We start from the raw sequence: 23927 nt of genomic DNA, 5'->3' as shown, positions 1-23927 counted from the left end.
TTTGCAGTTGTCCTCCAATCCAGGTAGGGACACCTAGCAGACAGTTGAAAATGTAAAGCCCCAAGGCTGGAGAGATGCCATGGCTAGAGATACTTTCGTGTGCACGAATGTGTGCTAAGTCATGTCTGACTCTTTGTGACTCTGTGGACTGTAGCCTGCCAGGCTCCTCTGTCCATGGAATTCTCCAGGCAAGAATACTGGAGTGGGCTGCCATCTCTTATGCTGGGGGATCTTCCTGTCCCAGAGATCAAACCTGAGTTTCCTACATTGGCAGGCTGATTCTTTACTGAAGTGCTACCTGGGAAACCCAGAGACACATTAGGGGACAGTGTTTTTGTTTTTGGCTGAGCCATGTAACTTATAGGATCTTAGTTACCTGACTAGGGTTCATACCTGAGCTCTGGCAGTGAACACTCCCAAGTCCTAACCACTGGACTGCCAGGGAATTTCTGGAAACAATCTTTTTATTATTGATTTCTCATTGAGACTGACATCTTTGTGATGTTCAATTCTGTTGAGCTGAGCTTCCTGGCCTCCTCTTCTGATGGTCCACTGACTTTGTTTTATAATTATGGGAAATCACAGACTCGGTGGCTGATGGGGCGGTTTGTGTGTGTGAATGCTATGTGCACTCAGAAATTACTTCAGTGGCTGGCAAAGCTGAGACTCAGGCGTTAGAAATGGAGTGTTTGGTCTTCTGTAAAAAGTTTATTTTTTAATTCAGAAGAGGAATACTTGTCACATACTACATACAGTTAACTTGTGCTCCATGTGCAGGCTACATTAAGGACAGACTTCATGGAGCCAAGTCACCAGACACCTGGACAAGGGGCAGCTTACTCCAGCAGGCAGGTGGGGGTAGGGGACCAGATGTGCTAGGACAAAGGACAATACAGGACCCGATTCTGACTTCCCCAGGAAGGACTCCGCATTCAGCTGCCTTGAAATTGTCTCTGAATTCTACCAACCCCTCCTCATCATTTCCTGCCTTGTTTTTTTTGCTTTATTCACCTTTTACCAGACTGGAAGTTTCCTAGGCTTAGCCACTTACATACATCATGTCGTAAATATTAAAATGCATCCTTATTGAACATGAAGTAACATCTTGCTATAAAAATTTTTTGGAAAAGATTTTGCAAATTTCAAATTTTTTAAGACTAAATGATTTTATTCTTGTGACTTACCTAAACTTTATTATATTTATATATAATTAGGGTCGTGTTGCAGTTGATTAGATATTGCAGACATTTCATTAAATATTAACTCGGATTTTTCTAGTTGCCTTTCCTTATTTTGGAACCTTTTAAATTTTTTTCTTCAGGTCTCAAACGTTTTTTACAAGGCCTTTGAAAAGTTAATAGGCCCTGAGGGATAAGAGAGTCCAGCAGAACCTCCTCATAGCCTCTCTCATGTAGGGAGCTGTATACTAAAAAAAAGAAGGAAGTAACGAAGGAATGAAGGACGTGAAGTCGTTTTCCCAAGGTGGGTTCCCTTCTCAATATTCTGGAATCTCAGCCCAGCCAGGCGTCTGGGTAGGGAGGCCTCTCCCCTAGCAAACCCGGCGGCCGGCGCTCAGCGGACCTAGGCAGGGTCAGCCTGGGCCCGAGGTCGCGACAGGGGCCTGAATGCCGACCGCCGACGGCAGGCGAGGTCTGTCTTCCCCCCGCCCCCCTCCCGCAGCTGGTGCGCATGGGCAAAACCGCAGCCCGAGCCCTGGTTCCCCTCCCCCACTGCAGGTGAGCCGCAGAGCCGTGGCCCCCACTCCCCGCAGCCCCGGGGGTGACGTCAGGCCTCTGGACCGCGCTCCAGCCCCGCCCCTGCAGGCAGCGCCGGGAGCCCGCGACTCGGCGGTGGAAGCCGGTCCCACTGTGGGACACGCCGGCTGCGACAGGCAGAGGGGGCGGCGGGGCTCCGGACTGGACTGCCGCGGCGGCCCGACGCCAGGGCGTGGAGCGTCCAGGCGGAGCTCGGGGCTCTGGCCGCGGGCACACCTGCCCGGCCGTCCGCACAGCCAAAGCCGCTGCGGGGTCCGCACCCACTGCCCCGCGGGATCGCGGGACGCCCTGCCAGTCTCAGCTGTCCATCTCTGCCCTAGCCAGCCAATCACGCACGACTGCCCCGGCCGCACCTCCCGGAATCTCTGATGGACGTGCGGCTTAGCCTATAGTATGGGGGCCTCGGCCGCCTGGGCTGGGAGCGGAAGCCAATGAGCATCGTTTCAGGTGGGTGGAGGGAACGGACCTCGGGAAGGTAGCTTCGTTCGGGTTGCTAACGTCTTCCCTTGGAGATGGGCGCGCAAACGGACCAGTGGGTCTGGGGGCGGTGGTGACGGGCGTGGAGCTGGCCCAATGAGGGTGGGAGTGGGTGGGGCAGCCCGGAGTAGCAGTGCTAAAGGAGCCCGGCGGAGGCAGCGGTGGGTTTGGGACTGAAGCGCCGGTTCTGTGGTCGCGGCTGGGGACGTGCTCCGGCGCCACCATCTTCGGCTGAAGGTGAGAGGTGCGGTTGCCCGGGTCCGAGACCGGCGACCGGAGACCGGGGACGGTTTGTGGTGGGGGGAAGGATCCTCGGCGGCTCTGGAGGGCGAGGACGGAACCGAAGCGGGAGCTGGGGAAGACAGAAGGGACTCTGGGCGGAGGGTTTGTGCTGTGGGGGCCGTAGATTCCTGCGAGGAAGGACATTGCGGGGTGGTGGCGGGGAACGGGACCCCAGTGGGTGGAGAGACCCCTGGAGGGGCGGGGAACGAGGTCCGAGGTCCTTGAGAGTGAGAGACTCCTGCGGGGATGAGGGCCTGGGGGTGCGGGAGGACTGCCCCTGGGGGACTGGGGATGGAGATCTGCGGGTGGGCACATGCGGACCTGGTAACTCGGCGTTCGGGATCCTTGCGGCGCGAGTTTGGGGGGACCTCGTGCTCTAGTGGGGGTCCCTGGGGATCCCACGAGTCTTTGCCTGTTTCTCAGGAGGGCAGGGAGTCTTGGGGCGGGCTGGAAAGCGCAATCCCGATTGGGGGTGGGGGGAGCGCTGGACGGGAAGGGCCCTTGGGTGGGCTGCTGGGTTGCTTAGGCCGGCTGCGGCACCCGGAGCGCGGTGCGGAGTTCGCCGAGGGGTCGGAAGGCGGGCGGCGCGCCTGGACCTGCGGGGTGGAGGGACGCGAGGGCAGGGCTGCGCACGGCCGGGGCAGCGCGCGGCGGGTGAAGGTCTGAGCAGCCGGCCGCGGGCTTGGGGAGGGTCGGGCTCCGCTGGTCCCGGGGGAGCAGGGCGGGAGGGGCGGCGTCAGACCCGGCTCTGTGGGGGCGGCGGGGGCCGGGGGTGGACGTCCGGCCAGGCCCGGGCGGCTTGGGGGGGCGAGGCGGGAAATGTGGCGGGGGCGCCTTGCTGCAGGGCGGCTGGGGGGGAGGGTCAGCCCTTGCTTCGGGATCCCTTTATTGTGTAAAGGATCTGGGCATGGCTCGCCGCGGAGTCTCTTCTTGGCCTTCTGCAGTGGGGGGGTCCAACCTTGAGCCCATAAAATCGGCCTGGAACGAGGTCGGAGGGAAGTTGAAGGCGCCGAGTCCCGGCGTCCGCGCGGGCTTTGTGGGCCTGCGGTGGGCGGATGCGGCCCGGGGACCGGCCAGGCCCCCAGCCCGGCCTGCCTGGGAACCCGGGCCTTGGGAAGGAGTCGGGCGACCTGGCGGGTCTGAGCTCGGCTGGTGAGTTTTGGCTAACGTGGCCTCTGCCTATGACCGTTATCTCCGTTCCTTAGGGCCTCTGCAGCTCCCTTGAAGATCACTGCGGTTGATGGAAGGGGGTGGGGTGGGGTGGGGTGGGGTGGGTAGGGGAAAGCAGGCGGGTAGATCCCTAGTGCAAAAGAAACAAAGACGGCTGTTTTCGCTGAATAATACAATACCAAATTTAATACTTCAGTTTTGCCGAGATTTTTGTTTTCTAATATTGAAACTGAGGATTCTTTGAGTCAGGCTTCATTATTCTTGATAGTATCTCACTCTGGAAAACTTTAATGTATTTATTGTTTCATTTCCTTCATCCATCGGCCGTCATTAATTATCCTTTTAGTCCCATGCTTTTGATGTTTAAGTATGCCCTGTCTGTCACGGATCCTGGAAAAGTGGCCATTTTATGCATCTCCTTACTTCTGCATCTTAAATTCAGTTCCTCCCCATCCTTATCTGGAGAAAGCATATGGTGTAATTGGGCGATATAGCACCAGCTTTTGCAGCAAAGAGATGTGACCCAAGAGTTTGCCTTTTCACTTGGGCCCCTTAGGGAAATCATTTCAAGGAAGACAGGCTGGATGGAAGGTGAGACAGAGGAAATTTTCAAGGGCACGTTGTATGGTGAAAGACTGTAGTCTTCAGCGGTTTCTGTACCTTCTTGTCATGTAGGAAGAATAAAAATTCCTGGTGTCGGTCTCCCTGCTTCAGAAACGTTTAACACAGTGTGAAGATATTCACAGAGGCGGCTTGGGCCATGAAGAGCGGTAGTGTCCTTTTGCACTTGATTTGCATTTCTGCTCATTTTTGGTTAAACATGATTTTGATGAGTGAACAGACTTTCAGGTCTCTGTAAGATGAGTGACCTCAGTGGTAGCTTTACACAAATTGTAGACGATTTTGTTTCAGTTTATCTGTCTCAGAGAGATGTGCTGTCATGGATCATTTATCCATCGTTTTTGTTTGGATTTTGGTATGCAAGATAGTCATAAAACTTTCCCTGTGCCTCTACCTACCATAGGCTCTGGGAGGCAGTTGAGAAGCTTAGTGGGTGGTGTTTCCTTGGGAGTGAAAGATGGCCTTGTGGATGGACCCCCAGGGGTGTGTGTGTGTTGAAAAATCAAGTGAAGGTGATGGGGCTTTGACTCCGGGGTGGGGGGCGGCTGATAAATGATTTAAGTATAATTAGGCAGTTACTTCAGAGGACACCAAGAACTTTCAGATTCTGTCTGTTATAAAGAGGTTCCTGTTTATTCCTTTTTTATGAAATGTAAAGCCTTTGCCAGATTGTGCTAGTGTGTTCATTGGCTGATCTTTCCTCATTTTTCTTTTTTCTCTTTTTGTCCACACCATGTGGCTTGTGGGATCTTAGTTCGCCAACCAAGGATCAAACCTGGGCCCCCAGCAGTGGAAGTGCAGAGTCCCGACCATTGGACTGCCAGGGAATTCCCTGAGCATGTACTCTTGAAACCATAATTGATCATTGATTGACAGGCAGTATGTAGTGTATACTACATGTCAAAGTTTTCCCCTCCTCACCTTCCATCCTTGTAGCACGTGTTCTGGAGCTGAACTCTGGGTTTCCTCCCAGCTCTGTTCTTTGCTAGCTCTGTGACTTTGGGCCAGTTTTTGGCTCTCTCTGAACCTTGGGTTCCTCACCTGTAAAATGGAGATAGTGAAAGAACCTGCCTGGTGAGCCTGTTGTGAGGATTAAGAGTTGATATGTATACACTTAAACCACTTAAGAATACCACCTGGCCATTATTAGTGGTATATAACAACAGTATTTGCTGTTTTCAAAATTCTAATGTTACCCTTCCTACAAGGCAAAGCATTTGAAAGTGGTTTCCCTATTAAATACCAGTATTATCATGACAAGTTGCCAAATGTACAATGGAATGAGAAAAATACAACATATTTGGCAACCTCAAGTGAACAGTTAAAATGAACAAAACCTCTTCCCTGGCCTTAGGAACTCTACCATCTAAACAAGGATTTGAGCACCTACTGCCTGCTGAGACCTCTGGTAGAGACAAGAAGGGTGCCAGAAGAGCAGCACAAAATGTTAGGAGGAGGAGAAGGATTAAATTGCCAGGTTGACCTGAAAAGAACTTGTGAAAGGATGGCATTTGGGTCAGGATTTAAAGGAATGGTCAGTTTTTGGTGGTGGAGGAGAAGCCGAAGCTTACTCTGAGGGTCAGGACTGTTCATGTAATGGTTGATCAGTAGGTATATAAATGCCCTCCTGTGGACCAGGAAGTCAGCTCACCGTATAGCAAGGACAAAACCATCCTTGCAGTGTGTAGTTATAGAAAACCCTGGAAAAGTAAAAGGTAAAAAGTTTGTAATCCCACTACCCAGTGAAGACCCAGTGACTATTTGTTTCCTTTAAAACAAAGACGTTTATATGTAATTTTTCCCCACAAAATCGGGAGCATATTATAATCACACTTTTGTGATCCCTTTTTTCTTATGTTAAATTACAGGTGTTTCCCCACCTAGCAATAGTACATACTAATAAATTTAAAATGTGTTGATTTGATCAAATAATTTTGAAAGTCCATCAATTCTTAAAAAAAAAAAAGACCTGCCCTAGAAATGACCTGTTGTTATTCTAGTTTATAGTCACTTGCTCAATCTCAGCAGATAATTTACATGCCCGTTGTAAAAGGAAAAATGCATGCATTTTTCTGAAGTATTATATCGGGTATACAGTTTATACCTAATATGGATAATAAGAGTAACTTGTTATCCTATTTTTGTTCTAGTTGGACATTTTCTCTAAGAGGCTGTTCTTCCTAAGGCAGAATGTGTCCTATAGTCTCTATCCAGATTTATCCAGAGTGATTCCCACTTCAGAGCCATCTTCTTCCTAGCAGTGGGTAGTGTATGGGTTGGGAAGACAGAAAATTAGTTATTAATCTTATTAGTGCAGTCTGGAGAGATGATGTGTTTTTGAAACCGTGCTTCAGAATGTACATATATGTATGAATATTTTTTCTATTGCTTTCTCCCATGTGGATGCTTTTCAGTTAGAAAGCATATTAGTAAATCTGTTGGTAGAAGTGTTAATGTTATGTGTTTTGTGATTTTTGTTTTATCCGATTGTATACGCCTAAAACTGGTAAGCATATCCTCTAATTCAGTTAATGAATTAGTCTGAAACATTGGTTTTCAACCTTTTTTGCCTCCCCAACATATCTGGTGGTAGCAGTGGTTCACCATGGCAACCAGAGAACTGTGGAGTGATAGTTCTCAAAGTGTGCTCCCAGGACCAGCATTATCAGCAGCATCTGGGAATTTGTTAGAAATGCAAATGACCAAGGGTCTCCGCCCCAGACCTACCGAGAATAAGGCCTAGCAGTCTGTATTTTAATAAACCCTTCAGGTGTTGCTGGTGTAAGAGCCAAAGTTTGAGAGCCCTGCTCTGGGCCATGGGTGTCTGTAATCCTTTACATTGTAACAACCAGTTTCTGAAAAGTCTTAGCTATTTGATTCTAGTACATTCTTACTGGGCCTGAAAGGGCTAGTATTTGGTTTCCTCTATCAGCGTTTAATCTTTTAGGATAAAGATAGCGCGATCTCTTTAAGAATCTGAAGAAAGTTATGCGTGTTCTCTTCAGAAAAGCACAGGTCTACAAAAAATTGTACAGTGTATGTAGACCCATTTCAGTGCCTTCATGAAGCCTGAACTTCGTCTGTGCACTGAAGGTTAAGAACCTCTTGATGGGACTTCCCTGGTGGTCCAGTGGTTAGGACTCCACGCTTCCACTGCAGGGGGCCCAGGTTTGATCCCTAGTTGGGGAACTATGGTCCCAAATGTCATGTGGCATGGCCAAAAAAAATAAAGAAAAAAAAAAACCTCTTCACAGCCTTGGATGATTTTGATTTCCCTTGTATCCTTCCATCTAAGAGGTAGGTAGGCAGGCAGGCAAGAGCTTACCAAGAATCCCCCTCATCTTGGGGAGAGGGAGAAGTTGGGAGAGTTGGATGGAGGAGCAAGAACAGCTGCTTCCTTGCCTTCTTTCATTGATCTGAGTGAGGTTTGTGATAACCTGGAATTTGGCTGGAAAACGACTTACTACTCTAAGTCATAAGGGAAGTGTTTAATGATGGTGTTGGATTCCAGAAAGACACTTGTCAGGCAGGAATGATGAGTCACACCAGAAAGGTGAGTGACGAATGTAAAATCCTGTCACTTGATCCGCAAAGTCAGTCCCACAAGCATGAGAGGAGAAGTAGCTTCAAGGACTGTGTGTTGGGCTTTGGCTGACAGCTACATGTGAGCCAGCAGTGAGCACTCCATAAACCACTGAGGTCTTAGATACATTCATTGAAGAAGTCCCAGAAACATGCTTGCTCTCCCCACCAGGGTTGAGGCTGTGAACAGTTCCTCTCTCTTCTGCACCAGTCTGGAATATTCTGTTTGCTTCCGGCCCCTCTAAAGGGGTGTAAACACATGGAGTCTGTTTCGAGGCGAGAGCCCAGAGTGGGGGAGTGAGTCCTGGTACAGGGCGGAATGCAGAAGAGGAGCCGGAGGGGAGCAGCTGCAGGCCTGGGAGTGGAGACCTGGACAGCCACCATCACATACTTGAAAGGCTGGGGTGTGACACCAACTCACGCACTCACCCTCTGTGGCCTCATGTGATCACACTGAGATCACGTGGGCCATGGAGAAGCTGCAGGGGGCTGGCTTAGGGGAATCGTAAGTGTTGAGTCTGTTGTCTGAAGGGCATCTTCCCAGGTGGCGCAGTGGTAAAGTATTTGCCTGCCAACACAGGAAACACAGAGACACAGGTTCGATCCCTGGGTTGGGAAGATGCCCTGGAGTAGGAAATGGCAACCCACTCCAGTATTCTTGCCTGGAAAATTCCATGGACAGAGGAGCCTGGCGAGCTGCAGTCTATGGGGTCGCAAAGAGTGGACATGATTGAGTGCCTGTGCACACAAACACATAGGATGGGAGGAACGTTCTAGACCTGAGGTTTGCTCCGCTGGTAGTCACCCTGCATTTCTGTAGTGACATCCAGGTGGTTGCAGTCATTCCAGCACCACTCCCAGGGTCGTTTATCCTGAATTTCTGTTTTCGTTTTCTTAGTTTTCGTTTCCCTTCTTAACTCCCTGTTTAATTTGTGGCGGGGGTGAAATAGGAGATGAAGAGAAAAACAGAGTCCAGCTGCAACTTTGCTGTTTCCTCCCACTTGTGTTTCAGCCCTCAGTGACTGAGGGTACATCTTGAGTGGTCCTCAGAGAACCAGTCATCATTTATGGTCACCCCTGGAATTTACCTTGGAAACCCAGTTATTGGGGCCCTGGAGGGGGCTACACCAGCTTCTTCACTCCAAGTTCATGCATTTTGTTTACCAGAGCTTTTGTTTTTAAGTTTCTTAGAAGAGTTGTGAACCACAGCTTATTTCTAAATATCTGACTTTGTTTTCCTCCTCTTCTCATAGAGGCGATCGCTCTTGGAGCTTCCTGTTTACAATGGCACAGAGAACTGGACTTGAAGATCCAGAGAGGTATCTCTTTGTGGACAGGGCAGTCATCTACAACCCTGCCACTCAGGCTGATTGGACGGCCAAAAAGCTAGTGTGGATCCCATCGGAACGCCATGGTTTTGAGGCAGCTAGTATCAAAGAAGAACGGGGAGATGAAGTTATGGTGGAGTTGGCGGAGAATGGAAAGAAAGCAATGGTCAACAAAGATGATATTCAGAAGATGAACCCACCTAAGTTTTCCAAGGTGGAGGATATGGCGGAATTGACATGCTTGAACGAAGCTTCTGTTTTACATAATCTGAAAGATCGTTACTATTCAGGACTTATCTATGTAAGTATGCCCTCTAAATAATCATGTGAATTGGTGCCTGGAAATTCATGAAAATCATACATACTGCCCTAATCAATGTGGAATACTCTTTCTGTTTAACATGACTCTTTGTACTAAAGATGGGAAGATTGCCCCAAGTCTTACTTTGCTTTAAATCTTCATTTTAAATAATCCAGTCTGGATTAAATACACTAACACGGATTTGAGACTTTTGTGTAGGGGTGCTCTGGAGCCTAATAAGATGGAGGAGAGCATGTGGCAGAAAGATCAGGGAACTTAATGTGGTAATGAGAGTTGCATTCACAGTAGGATATACACTGGATTTCTAGTGTATATCCGGGGGTGTAAAGAAGCGGGGCTGCAAGCTTAGAGTTTTCAGTGAAGAGTGAGACCAAGGTCATTGGGTACAGGGAAGTGGGAAAGCTGAATGCTGAGGTTTTTAAGAGGAAACAGTTCAGGGTCAGATTGAAGCTGGGGCTGTCCTGTGGTTAGTAGTTGCCACATGTCACAGTCACTGACAATGTTGCTGAGCATATGGAAGTTCCCGAAAATAATAAGGGGCAAGGTTGAGAAGAAATGTGCAAGCCAGATACTGCAAGAACCTAGAAAGCCAAATATGTTTGAAGGGATGGTAGACACAGGTGGTGGTATTGGTTTAAAGAGGGCAGGGTAATTAGCAATGTGGGTGGACTTAGGGATGATCGTGCTAAATGAAGTTAGTCAGACAGAGAAAGACAAACACCATGTGATATCACTTACACGTGGAATCTAAAATATGACACAAACTTATCTACGGAACAGAAACAGACTCGCAGACCTAGAGAACAGACTTGTGTTTGCCATGGGGGAGAGGTGGAAGAGGGATGGTTTGGGAGTTTGAGATAGGTAGATGCAAGCTATCATATAGAGAATGGAAGAACAGCAAGTTCCTACTGAATAAATAGCCCAGGGAACTGTATTCAGGATCCTTTGATAAACCATAATGGAAAAGAATATGAAAAAGAATATGTGTAGGTACACACTTTTTCAAATTCTTTTACATACACATATATGTGTATGTGAATCACTTTGCTGTACAGTAGAAATTAACACATTTTAAATCAACTATACTTCAGTAAAATAAATATAAAAGAATAAAGAAGGCATGGCAGATAGAAGGTAGATTTAGAAAGGAGAGACGTTGAGAGAAAGGTTTGATATTGTAATGGTCTGAATTTGGGAAACCACTTGAATTTTAGGCAGAGGTAGCATTTGTACTACTAATGTTCAGGCATAAGTCAGAACTTCAGCAACTCGGAGGTCATTTTCCCATAGAATTAGTTCATTTAGTGGATATGTACTGAGCACCTACTATGTTCTGCCCCGAATATTCATTGGAAGGACTGATGCTGAAGGCCCAATACTTTGGTCACCGATGTGAAGAGCTGACTCATTGGAAAAGACCCTGATACTGGGAAAGATTGAGAGCAGGAGGAGACGGGAGTGGCACAGGATGAGATGGTTGGATGACTCAATGGACATGAGTTTGAGCAAACTCCCGGAGATAGTAAAGGACCGGGAAGCCTGGCGTGCTGCAGTTCATGGAGTCATAAAAAGTCAGACACGGCTTAGTGACTGAACAACAGCTATGTTCCAGGTGCTGGGGAGAGTGCAGGGAACAGGCCAGGCCAATCCCTGCCTTCGTGATACTTCCTTATAAGGAAGTGAAACAGGACTATGGGGATGGCTTTCCCCCGTGAGTATGGGAAGGATTCTGAGAAGGTAGCATTTGAGCTGGAATCTGGCTGGTAGGAAGGAGTTTGCCATGGGAGCATCTGGGGAGTAGTTCGTTCATGACTTTTGCCAGAAGGGTTGAATCAGTCCTGATGGTCTCTTTTATTTTATTTTTTCTCTGTGAGTTAGGATGCAAAGTAAGAGAGTAAGAGGCACCAGGGTTGGGTAGGTGACTTGAGGAGAATGGGGATGCCTTGCAAAAGGGAGGAAGCAAAGGATAAGAAAACAGTTGGAGAGCAGCGTTGGGAATCCAGCGGAGACTGAGCCGCAGAGTATATTTTTGCCTGGAGCGATAGGCAGGGACTGTGGGCCGATCATAATGTTGAGATCAGAGCGGTGGATCCATTTTGGATGATCCCCTGTGCAGTGAATTGTGATGGGCTGGAAAAGCAGGGACACAGCCAAAAAGGTATGGAGCACTGCCCTGAGAACAGGAGTCTGTCTTCACCTTGCCTCCCCCTGGCCCCTGTGGGCAGCTATACTAAGGACAGAGGAGGGAAATAGAAGGGTAGGAGGCTGTGGGTAAAAGTGAAGGATGAAGGGAAAAGCAGTTTAGTTTGCTGTAGCTATTCCTCATGACAACTCTAAGACTTTGCAAGTATCTTTTATTGAGTTTGACTTATTTCCAGCTTAATTCAGGGTCAGCATAAGTAAATTATCTTGAATTTCTTCTCAAAGCGTGGCCGCATGGTCTTTAGAAAAGGAGAATCTGAGTTTTTTAAGAAGTTCTAGGGTCCCAAGAGAGGTGAGGGTTTGGGAGGATCATACCTTCAGTTAGTGGAATGGAGAAAAGTTTCCTACAGAAGATTCAGATTGGATCACTTGACTCTAAAGAAACCTGCTAAGGAATGGGGCTGTGGGTGGCCATGATTGCTAAGCATTGAATGAAAGGTGTGTTGGGCTTTGAAATTTACCAGGCAGTTGAAATTGATCAGTTGAGGTACCGTGAGAGCAGACACTATAATAGCTTGGCTGGGACCTTTGGGATATATTTCTATAGATAAGATACAATGTAAGTTACTTAGGTTTGGTTATATGTTACTTCCTTATATCTTTAATCTCCCCAGCATCCAGCTCTCTGGTCATTAATTTTCATTTTCTTTCCTAATAAAATCATTTTAAAACTGCAAATGTCATCTCTACTGACTTTTTAGCTTTGTTTGTTGTTGTTGTTCAGTGGCCAAGTTGTGTCTAACTCTTTTGCAACCCTGTGGACACATGCCCTTCACAGATTTGGATGTGTAGTACTTTTATTGTTCAGTTCTAAATATTTTCTAACTTCTTCTTCAACCTGTGAACCTTTTGAAAGTGTACTTAAAAGTGTACCTAAACGTTGGTTTTTAAGTTATTTTTGTTACTGATTTTTAAGTTAATTTCCTTTTAGTCAAAGAATATAGTCCACATAGTATTTATCATTCCTTGCTTTTGTTGAGACTTGCTGCTTGTAGCACACTGTCAGTTACATTTATGAGTGTTCTGTATGTTTGTAAAGAACGTATATTCTCTTTTGATGGCTGTTCTGCTCACTGCGTGGAGCCTTAAGTAGTGGGATTTTAGGCCATCATATATCTAAACTGACTTGTTTTCATTCAGGGCACCATGGGTTAGCTGTCTGTCACTGCCTTTTGATTTTTGCAGACTCAAACAATTGGAAAAAAAAGAATGTGTATTCTGTTACTGTTGGGTGTGGAGTTCTATATGTGGCCATTAGACTAAGCTTTTTAACTTTGTAAACTTTACTAATTTTTTTTCTTCTTTGTCTATGTGTTATTGAGAAGTATCTTAAAAACTCGCAGTGTGTTTGATCAAACTTATGTACGTATTCCTTAAAAATATAGTTTAGTTTTGCCTGTTGTTGAATTTTTATATGAATGTCTTAATATATTCCTTTTTGTGTCCTTTTTTTTTTTTCTTTTGCTCAGCATTATATTTTTTAGATTCACTCATGTTACTTTGTGTTAATGTAACTCAGTAGTTCTCAAAGAGTGCTTTATAGACTCCTAGGGGCTGCTTTAAAACCCTTCCATGACATCCTTGAGGTCAAAACTATTTTCATGATTATCAGAGACTTTATTTGCCCCTTCACTGTTGACACTGATACTGATGGTGCAAAAGCCATGGTGAGTAAAACTGCTGACACCTTATCATGGAGGAGGCAGTAACCCCATACTGTCCTGGTGGTTGTGCTGATCTAGTTTTGTTCAAGAACGTCCTTGATAAAGCAGGAGAAATGATGGGTTTTATTAAATCTCCGCTCTTGGGAACATGTCTTTTAGTATTCTTTGTGATTAAACGATAAGTATGCATAAAACACTTCTGCATATTGAACTAGGATGGTTGCTTTGAAGAAAAGCATGTGTGTACAGCTATATGAGTTACAAGCTAAACTTGCCATTTTTTAAAAATAGAATGCCATTTTTATTTGATAGAATGACTGGTAGATAAGCTATGGTTAATTGACACCAGGGTACTTGGCCAGACATTTTCTTGAAAATGAACAGGGACTTCCTATGTGGTCCAGTGGTTAAGACTGCACCTCAAGTTCAGGGGATGTGGGTTCCAACCCTGGTTGGGAAGCTAAGGTCCCACACACTGTGCATGGTGGAGTGAAAAGAAAATGAACAAAGTGAGCCTGACACTGCAAAGAAAACAATTGAATATATTTGTCAATAATGATAAAATTTGATTTTCCACATGAAAATTAAAAGTTGCATCTGCCACTGAACTTAATACCTTGTCAATACATAAAACCTTTCTGATGAGGTAGATGGCAATATTAATGAATGTGGTTTTTTTTTTTAATAATGTCATATAGTGTGAGATGTTATCATTTGGAAGACTTGTATAATTCATTGAGCCAGAGTTTTCCAAATGATGTGTACATGATGTTACAAAATCATGCCTGGGTAAAAGATTCGTTCAGCATAGAAGTTGAGTCAGTGACTTCGATGTGACAGAATATGGAAGGTTCACTGACAGGGTGTCACATGCTACATTGCATCTCATTTTTGAGAAATTCTCACTTGTCGAGTTTTGGTGTAGTATCAAAGAGAAATACCTATAACTTCATGAAAAGACTGCTAAACTACTCCTCCCTTTTCAAATTAAATATCAGTGTAAGGCTAATTTCATGTATTTCAGTCAAAACATCACAGATAGATTGAACGCTGAAATGGAATGTTGAATGTTTTCTATTAAGAAAATTGAGTGTTTTCTATTAAGCCAGACAACAAAAGATTTGCAAATAAAAGACAGTGCCACTCTTATTTTGTTTTAGAAAACAAAAGGTTTTTTTTCCTAAAAATATTATTTTTATTTTTAAACAAATAAATATACATTAAAAAACCTAGTTTATTAATATTTATATATTTATATAAAAATATATAATACAGAAGATTTGGGGGATCTTTAACAGTTTCTGAGAGTAGTTAAATGCCCTGAACTATAAAAGTATTTTGTTCATTTTTGTGGAATGTAATGTTCCAGTGTAAGATTTTTGTCCCAATTTATTTATCCCCTCAACTGATTTTGAGCATTCCCCCTGTCTCCCGCCCAGTTTAGGGCTATTGCAAATAGTGCTTCAGTGAACAGCCGTGGTCATGTCCTGGTGCATATAAGCATGGCTTTCTATAAGGTGTATAACCAGGAGTGGAATTTCTAGGTGACACAGGACATGCATATCCTTAACTCATATCTTGAGCATTTCTAGATAATACCTGAGATAGATTCCATTAGGAAACACACGGCCCTCTAAATAGGTATTCGGCACATTTAATAAGGGGAGGATTTACAAACACGTGAATAGAGTTGAGAAAACAGATGCAGAAATGTTGCAATATCCTGTCAGTAGTGATGGCTGAGAGCCCTGGACCAACCTTGATCTTTAAAGAAACAAAGAGCTGGTACCTTGATCAGGAGAGGATGCTTTGTGGAGAGGGCTTCCTGGTGGAAACTGGCCGCCTTCAGAGGGAACCTGACGCACTGGCCTGGGGGATAAACATCCTGGCTTCATTCTCTCCCCATTCTCAGTCTCCTGCTCCCTGACTCAGAGGAAAGGGAATTTGATGATATATTTCTTAAGAGTCAGTCTCAGTTCTGTTTGAAAGTGAATTTAGTGTATGGTACAAGGTATGGGCAAGGTTAATTTTTTTCCCCCACATGTCTATTCAATTAGTCCAGTGACATTTATTGAAACACAACCCTCTCTCCACTGTGCTGAAATGTCACCTTTATCATAAATCAGGTGCTCACAAATGTGTGCTTGACTTCCTGTTGTTTCATGGGTCTGTTATGGCCATCCTTGGGCTGATGTCACATTATCTTGATTATTACAGCTTTATACTATGTCTTGTGGGCTTTGCAGATGGTGCCAGTGGTAAAAACCCACCAGCCAATGCAGGAGACGTAAGAGATGTGTGTTCGATCCCTAGGTGGGGAAGATCCCCTGGAGGAGGGCATGGCAGCCCACTCCGATACACTTGCCTGTAGAATCCCATGGACAGAGGAGCCTGGCGGGCTACAGTGCATAGGGTCGCAAAGAGTCAGACAACGACTGAAGCGACTTTGCACACACACAATGTGTCTTGGTATCCAGTATGGTAAACCCTCACTTTTGTTCTTTGAGATTGTTTTGGTTGTTAGGTCCTTTGCATTTCAGTATAATTTTAGAACCCTCTTGTCAGTTTTTCATACACACAAAACCTGATTAGAATTTTGATTGGATTTTTGCTGATTTTGTAGATCAGCTTAGAGGAGAAATGAGATCTCTACAGCATCTGTTCCTCTAGTTCTTTTTTTATTAGTTCTTAATCTTTCGTAATATGGTTTAGGTTTGGTACATCCTTTATTGGATTTATTTTTAGGTATTTAATTTTTTATGCTATTTAAGTGGTGTTTTACATGTTTTTAAATTGTTACCATGAAGTAGGAATACAGTTCCCATGTTTTTACAATTAACTTTTATATATTGACTTTATATTCACCAACCTTACTAAGTTTATTTATTGATTGTAATAGTTTTGTTGAAGATTCTTATGGATATTGAATACACTCATGTTGTCTGCAAATGACAGTTTTATTTTTTCCTTTCTAATTCTTATACGTTGCTTTATTGCATTGTCTAAGAAGTTCAGTAAATGTTTGCTGAATAGTAGTGGTTATTGAAGGCATCTTTGTATCAGAAACTTTTCAACATTTCACTGCTAAGAATGATTTGTTTTGTTTTGAATTTTCTTTTATCAGATTGAGGGAAGTTTCCTTCTATTGCTAGTTTTTATTCTGCATGGATAAGTTTTTTTAAATACTGTGTACATACCCAGTCCTGTCCAACTCTTTGTAACCCTATGGACTATATAGTCCGCTGGGCTCCTCTGTCCATGGAATTTTCCAGGCAAGAATCCTGGAGTGGATTGCCATTTTCTATGCCATTTTAAATACTGACTGGGTGTTAATTTATCAAATGTTTTCCCAGCTTCTGATCAGACAATAGTGTGATTTTTCTGGTTATTTGGTTATCATGGTGAATCGTATACTATATTTTTTAGTGGTAGACTAACCTGGCAAGGACCAATATTCTTTATATATATTACTGGATTCCTAGATTTTATTTGCTAATATTTTGTGTAGAATTTTTGTATCTATATTCAGAAAGGAGATTGATTGAAAATTTTCCTTTCTTAAAATGTCCTTGTCATGTTTTGCTGTCAAAATTATGCTGGCTTTTTAAAATGAATCTGGGAATATTTTATCTTTGTATTTTCTCTGGAAGAGTTTGAATAGTATTGATGTTATTTCATTTAAAAATAATGATATAGTTTCCTTTGTGGGGAAGTTTTTCTTTCATAGTTCTTGAATTTTTCAGATTAAAGACTTTGGGTAACAGTTTTGATAATTGAGTTTTTCTAGGAATTTGTGTATTTCATCTAAATTTTCAAATTAATTTGCCTGATGTTGTTCCTAATAACCCTCTTGTCTCCTGTAGGATTTGCTGTGATATTCTCTTGCATTCCCAATACTGACCATCTGTTCTACCATTTTAAAAATGAGTCTCACCAGAGGCTTATCAGTTTTACTAATTTCAGTCATGTCTTTTGATTACTTGAGCCTATGATTGTCTATGATACAAGATACAAGGGCAAAAAAAGTAGACTCATAGGAGACCCACATATTATTCTGGATTTTAGTTAAAACTATCGCCTCTGTGCCAGTTACTGTATATGAGAGGTTGTGGAGGTAATCTGAGGCTCTGGGTGACCTCACGCTCTGGGCAGGCAGTTAGATCAAGGGGAACGAGTGTGCATGTAGGTTGCTCAGGGGTTTACCTTCCTCCCTCCTGGGCTTTGGCCTGGTCTATTTCTGGTACCCTCTAACCTCTCAGGGGACACCAGTTAGGGTCCCAGCTGAAAGCCTGGAATGTTTACTGTCCTCCTGGGTGGATTTTTTTTTTTTGTAAAGAAACAAGGTCTGTTGTGCTGTAGAGTTTCCCATAGTCTGGATTCTGTTGATTGCATTCCCATGGTGCCTCCTGTAAACTGGATGCAGAGGCTTGATCACATTCGGATTCTAGAGGCACAGGATGCCGGCTGTCTCACTTCACGATGCTGAGATGGATCAGTGAATCAGTTTGGGCTTTGTCGGCCTGATTCCTGTTTTAGGAGTGTCTGCCCTTTCTGAAGGGTTTTAGTGCCTGTGATGTGCACTGTCCTGGTCCATCATTTCATTAGGAAGCCAAACGGTGATAATTTAATGTCATTCCCTCTATGTTTATTGGCTTGATGAATTCTTTACTCATTCACTGTGTATTACCTGCCCCTCTCCCACACACACACAGTTTTCTTCAAGTTTATTTTTTATTATTATACTTTTTACAGAATTTTGGTTGTTTTCCCCGCTAAGGAGCGATAATGATTAATATTTTAGTAATCCTTTCTGTGCTCTTCATATTCATCTTTAATTTATTCAATTTAACTTTCATATTTGTTATTTTTATCTCTGTACCTCCTTTTTCTTTTATTATCCACCTTTGTTGTGTCTTTTAAGAGTCTACATCATACTCCATTCTGTTGTAGCCATAAATCTATTTCTTCAAGTTTTTCTTTCAGCTTATTTTGTAGAGAATGTCCAGAGGTCATTTCTCTCTGAATATTCTGGATGATGAACTTTCCCTCATTATGTAGGGTTGTTGTTTTTTAAATTGTGTTGTGTCGTAAGTTGATAAGTTTTCTGACCCCATGGGCTGTAGCCCTCCAGGATCCTCTGTCCATGGGATTTCCCAGGCAAGAGTACTGGAGTGGGTTGCCATTTCCTTCTCCAGGGGATCTTCCTGACCCAGGGATTGAAACCGAGTCTCCACATTGGCAGGCGGGTTCTTTTCCACTAAGCCGCATGTGAATTTCATCCAGGTGTGGCGTTTGCAGGTGGTGTGAGTGAATTGTTCTTTCTTCTCTCCCCTTCCTCTCGGGTGGATGTCGGATTTCTTCCGAGGGCTGCGGCTGGGGTGGAGGTTTGTGAGATGCTCCCAGTTCAGTGCCCTGTCTCTAACAGGAGACTGTCTGTCTGCTCCGTTGCACTGGCATCTCTACCTTTCTTAGTTCTCTGGTTCTCTAGACCTTCAAAGCTTCAAAGTAATAATGCATATGCATATCCCTGCTTTCTTAAACTGAGGCCCAGCCCTAAAGGACGAGTAACATTTTCAATACTGGATAGAAGATGGATGTTCTAAGCAGAGTGATCAGCATATAGAGACGCCTGGAGGCATGAAAGCAGCATCAGTTCAGTTCAGTCACTCAGTCATGTCCAACTCTTTGCGACCCCATGGACTGCAGCACGGCAGGCTTCTGTCCATCACCAACTCAGCAGCATATGGTGCTGAAAAATTAATAAATCTCTTTCGTGTGCTAGTATTTTTGTATGTCTCTTTTTGGTTTGTTGTTCAGTCAGTAAGTCCTGTCCGATTCTCTGCGACCCCGAGGACTGCAGCACACCAAGTTTCCCTGTCCTTTACTATTTCCTGGAGTTTGCTCAGATTTGTGTCCATTGAGTCAGTGATACTATCTAACCATCTCATCTTCTGCCACCCCCTTCACTTTAATAACTGTTACTTGCTGTCCTAAAGCCTGTACAGGCTTCTTCAACCGTTTGCAGTTTTTCAAAATGTTCTCATGACTTTAGGATTTCAGTGTTTCTGACTATTCAGTAGGCATTCATTCTCCTGGGCTCCCCTATTGTAATGAATCTCCTTTTAACATGCCACAGTCATAATATGTTGAAGAGGGATTCATTACCTTTCCCCACAAGTCAAATGATTTTTCCTATCCACCCATAACTTTTCCATACTCTGAAGCTTGGTGACCTTGGAGTCAACTTTAACACACGCCTTGAATGGATTTCTCTAGTCAGAGTTCTGAGTGCTGTTGAGTTTTTAGTCTTTCTTCATGACTCAATTCTGCTCTTTTTTAAAAAAATTAATTAATTTACTTTTGACCATGCCATGCGGCATGTGGGATCTTAGTTCCTCAACCAGGGATCGAACCTGTGCTCCCTGCGTTGGGAGTGCTGAGTCTTAATCACTGGCCACCAGGGAGGTGCCCCGCTGCTGCGTTTTTGTCTTGCTTTTCTCTCCTGCAGGCCTGTTACTGTGCCTGGAGACACCTCCACCCTCTGCTTCCCACCTCTTGCCTCTTCAGGCTCTCTTCCGTGTGGTGCCAGATTTATACTGTGTGAGGAATGCCTCTTCCCTTCCATCACTCTTCTCCCCTGAGCCCCGGATACCTAATCACCTGGGAATCTCAGTGCTGCCATTTGCCTGTCTAGGCTCTTCCCTCTCACCTTCCACAGAGCAGACCATTGTCAGCTGCACTGCCCTTCACTCTGCCCCGGATGTACCCTCCCAGGCTGTACGTTCTTACTGTTTTAATAGGAATTCCTTTATCCTTTGTTTTGACCTGTTTGTCTTTAAAAAGAACATCAGCGACCCTCTGGGCCTGGAATTTGCACCTGGTTTTACTGTTTCTGACGAGGTGGCCATAGGCTTGTTGTTTGCTCTGCTCCAGAGTTTTCTCTACTGCAAAGACCTGTGCATCTTTTTCTTTTTGTATCATTCTCTTTTTAATACCTTATGTTGTGTCTTGTTTAATGTATCTTTTTTGTGTTCATCCCTAGTGTGCTTAAAGGTGCTTAACATCTTGCGTGTGTATTCAAACAGTAATGAGGCCTACTTTGAACTTGAGGCCTCCAGAGAGATGATTTTAACATCCCCATCTCTCTTCTTCCATGTAACTTGGGGAAGACCAAGTGCAGTGATCAGTAATGCAGGAGCCCAGCATTTGAGCTAATTTTGGGATAGAAGTTTAGCCCTTTAAGCACCTCTGTTTATTATCTTCACTTAAACCTCTGTCACTGCTCCTTTTTGGCAAGCATAGAATACTGATGATTATTCCATCTTGTTTTTTGATGACTTCATCATATTTGTGAGACTTACTCATCTGTAATCCTAGTTCTCAGAAAAGCCTCTACCACATGGTAACACACAGGCTGGAATGATTTCTGATTACAAATGTCATTGTTAGGATCTGTTAGCATACTGTACATGCTACGGGGTGTTAAACTGAATTTGCACATTTTAAATTCCTTTGAGTTCTTGTTGTTCTCATTTTGGGCTAGTATGCAATTATTTGCCTCTTACAAATGAAAGTACAATGTAACTTCATGATAGAGATATCTCATTTTTGAATAAAAATAGATGTTTATATATTACAGTTCATTGAGATGTAGTTCTGATTTGTCAAATTTACTGTGTGTAAATGAAACTCAATAAAAAAATTTTAATGTTAAGATTGCCTCTTAGTTTTCTCGCCCTTAATAAAATCTGTTTTTAATCATCTCTTGTTTCCTTTTTGTCCTGTGGGTGGCAGAGAGAGGCTGGGCTAGTCAGACTAGAGACCCGTTGTTGGTAGAAGGTCGGTGGAAGGTGTCAGGGTACTGGGTGCAAGGCCGAGAACCAGCCCCGCATCTCAGAGTGTGATGCTGGACGTGAGAAAGCCAGTGGCTGCAGACCCAGCGGTCAGCTAGGGAGGGGCAGGTAATTACTGTGGCCTCGGGCAAACAGGGAGGGTGTCCATCTGGTCAGTTTAGAAGTCAGGCCAAATCGGTGAGCTCAGGCAGGGCCCTTGCTTGCCTTTGTTTTAGTCCCAAGCACTAATCTAGGTAGGAAGTGCATTCCATCTTCTGTTGGGAGGGAAGCAAAGATAAAGAACAGCTAGAGAGGTGGTTCTGATCACTTCAACTTTTTTTTTTTTTTCCGGCAGCCTTTTCTTTGAGCACCATTAACTGCTGCATTCAGAGCAGCATGGTCTGGACAGTGCCCCCTGGTGGCCACTGTCAAGGGTTTCAGCCTTTCTAAACAGCCGATGGTTAGAAGCCCCTCCGTGCTTCATGAGGGGATGAGCATCATCGGTCTTCAGCCTTTTCTAGGGTCCTCTCACCTTTAGATTTAGAATCACCCAAAATAAAGGGTCTGGTTTCCAGTGCAGCTGAGGTGCGTTCAGCCTCGCCAGGACCAGAGAGTCTGGCAGCAGTCCTAACCACTCTTATTTTTCCATTATTCCCAGAGTCAGTTCTCAGAAATCACTGTGTGAATTAAAAAAAAAATTAAAGGCAAAAATGCTCCTACTGTTAATTCTAAGTAATGATTACCCTACTGATGAGGAGGGTTTTTATCTTCTTAGACTTGTGACTCTTGAAAATTATTGAGGACCTCCAAAGAGCTGTTTATGTGGATTATTTTTAATGATATTTACTGTGTTTAGAAATTAAATATTTTAAATGTTTATTACCTCATTTAAAATTAAACCTGTAACAAGTTGACATAAATTATTTTTATGAAAAAAATCTATATTTTCCAAAAAATATCATTGATATTATACCCAAATTTGACCATGAGTATTTCCTTAAAGATGAATTGCAGTGTGGAACCTGAAACCACCGTGATGGACTTTTCATACCTTGTATGCTTTGGAGAGAATGAATTTGAAAAAGCAAATGACATGCAGTTTGAATAATGACCCTGTAAAGTGATGAAGCATTTATTATTATTTCCATTTGACAGATGAGGGAATTGAATCGAAGGAAGTACCGTTTAGCAATCGCATCTGTGGGAGAACCGCTTGTGGTTTGGAATTGCCTGTTACGGGCTAGATTTAATTTCAGGGATAGATTAATTATGCAAATGATAAAGATCCCCTGTTCACATTACTGTGTGGTTTGTCTCCTGATTGGACCCCACCTGATACATGGGGTTACAGTCTTTAACACTGTATCTTATTTTTATCTGTTCTAGACCTATTCTGGACTCTTCTGTGTAGTCATAAATCCTTACAAGAACCTTCCAATTTACTCTGAGAATATTATTGAAATGTACAGAGGGAAGAAGCGTCATGAGATGCCTCCACACATCTACGCTATATCAGAATCTGCTTACAGATGCATGCTTCAAGGTAACTGGAAATGATGTTTACAATGCTGAATACTCAGAATTTCTTAAATGTGACCTGGGTTTTTGTTTTTGTTTTTTTAATGTCTCAGCCTTGTCTTTTTTTTTTTTTTAATTATTTTTTGTCTGTGCTGGGTCTTCACGGCTGCACAGGCTTCTCTCTAGTTGTGGCGGGTGGGGGCTACTCTGCATTGCAGTGCGTGGGCTGCTTTTTGCAGTGGCTCCTCTTGTTGCAGAGCATAGGCTCCAGGTTTGCGGGCTTCAGGAGCACTCAGGCTCAGTAGTTGCAGTTCCCAAGCTCTAGAGTACAGGCTAGCTCTAGAGTAGTTGTGGTACGCAGGCTTAGTTGCTCGGCACGTGGGATCTTGCCAGACCAGGGATCGAGCCCAGATCTCCTGCATTGGCAGATGGAAGCCCTGTCTCCATCTTCTCTACAGAGGGCTTTAAGGTTTTTTTTTTTTTTTCTTTTAAAGATTGAAAGAAAAGTAATAGATATTTATTGTAGAAAAATTGTGAATTCTTAAGGTTAGACTGGGTAATACGGCTGTTTTCTATAAGCAGCCGGTAAGTATGCTTGTTGCTTCATAAATACATCATGTTAGTTTTTATGTTTAAAAGCATCTAGTTTTCATATATTTTTGAGCTTGACCATAAGCCAATATAATCAAAACTCTACGGCTCTCAAGAGCCAAGAAAGAAGTGACAGTTTTGACAAAGTTGACCAGAGCTGAAGAAAGCCTTGAGTCTTGAGACTGAGAGGGTTCACTAAGTCCCAGGCAGGGATCCTGAAAGGAGACCGGTGCTGGGTCTCACGTAGCACAGGTGGACAGGGCAGTCACGTGATCCCTATGGGGCCAATGGGCTCAGACTTCTCACTTGCAGTCCTATGTGTTAAAAGCTGAACCCAGCAATTCTGAGGCCAGTGCCTGGTACATAGCCGTGCGAGGGGCCCAAAGACTGCTGATACCCCGGGCTTCCTGGGGTGTCACCCCTCCTCCTTGGACCCTGACGCCCCCTCATGGCCATCCACCCCAGCAAGCTTCCGTTCAGCAGCAGCCCTCACGGCCACCGACCTGTTGACCTAGACACACCTAAAGGCAAGCTCTGCTGTTAACAGTAGTTGCAGGAGC

The 23927-nt window shown here is 44.2% G+C and overlaps 1 protein-coding gene and 1 non-coding gene across 3 annotated transcripts in view; both read left to right on the top strand.

The window, feature by feature from the left end:
• The first annotated feature begins 2358 nt into the window (after window positions 1–2358).
• MYH10 (myosin heavy chain 10) overlaps window positions 2359–23927 on the top strand; it is a 121222-nt gene continuing 99653 nt past the window's right edge. For both annotated transcript variants that reach the window (XM_052658275.1, XM_052658274.1), the window contains exons 1-3: window positions 2359–2489; window positions 9161–9536; window positions 22645–22801. In XM_052658275.1, the coding sequence (XP_052514235.1) occupies window positions 9192–9536; window positions 22645–22801 (502 nt within the window). In that variant the 5' untranslated portion in view covers window positions 2359–2489; window positions 9161–9191. The remainder of the gene's footprint in view (window positions 2490–9160; window positions 9537–22644; window positions 22802–23927) is intronic.
• On the top strand, window positions 12818–12959 carry LOC128065755 (small nucleolar RNA SNORA79). The gene has a single exon (XR_008201132.1). It is a non-coding gene; the product is annotated as a small nucleolar RNA SNORA79 (small nucleolar RNA).

Source organism: Budorcas taxicolor, chromosome 19 (genome assembly GCF_023091745.1).
Source record: "Budorcas taxicolor isolate Tak-1 chromosome 19, Takin1.1, whole genome shotgun sequence".
In the NCBI taxonomy this organism is placed as follows: Eukaryota; Metazoa; Chordata; class Mammalia; order Artiodactyla; family Bovidae; genus Budorcas; species Budorcas taxicolor.
Note: the sequence above shows the minus strand (reverse complement) of the source record. Positions and strands in the feature narration are given on the sequence as shown.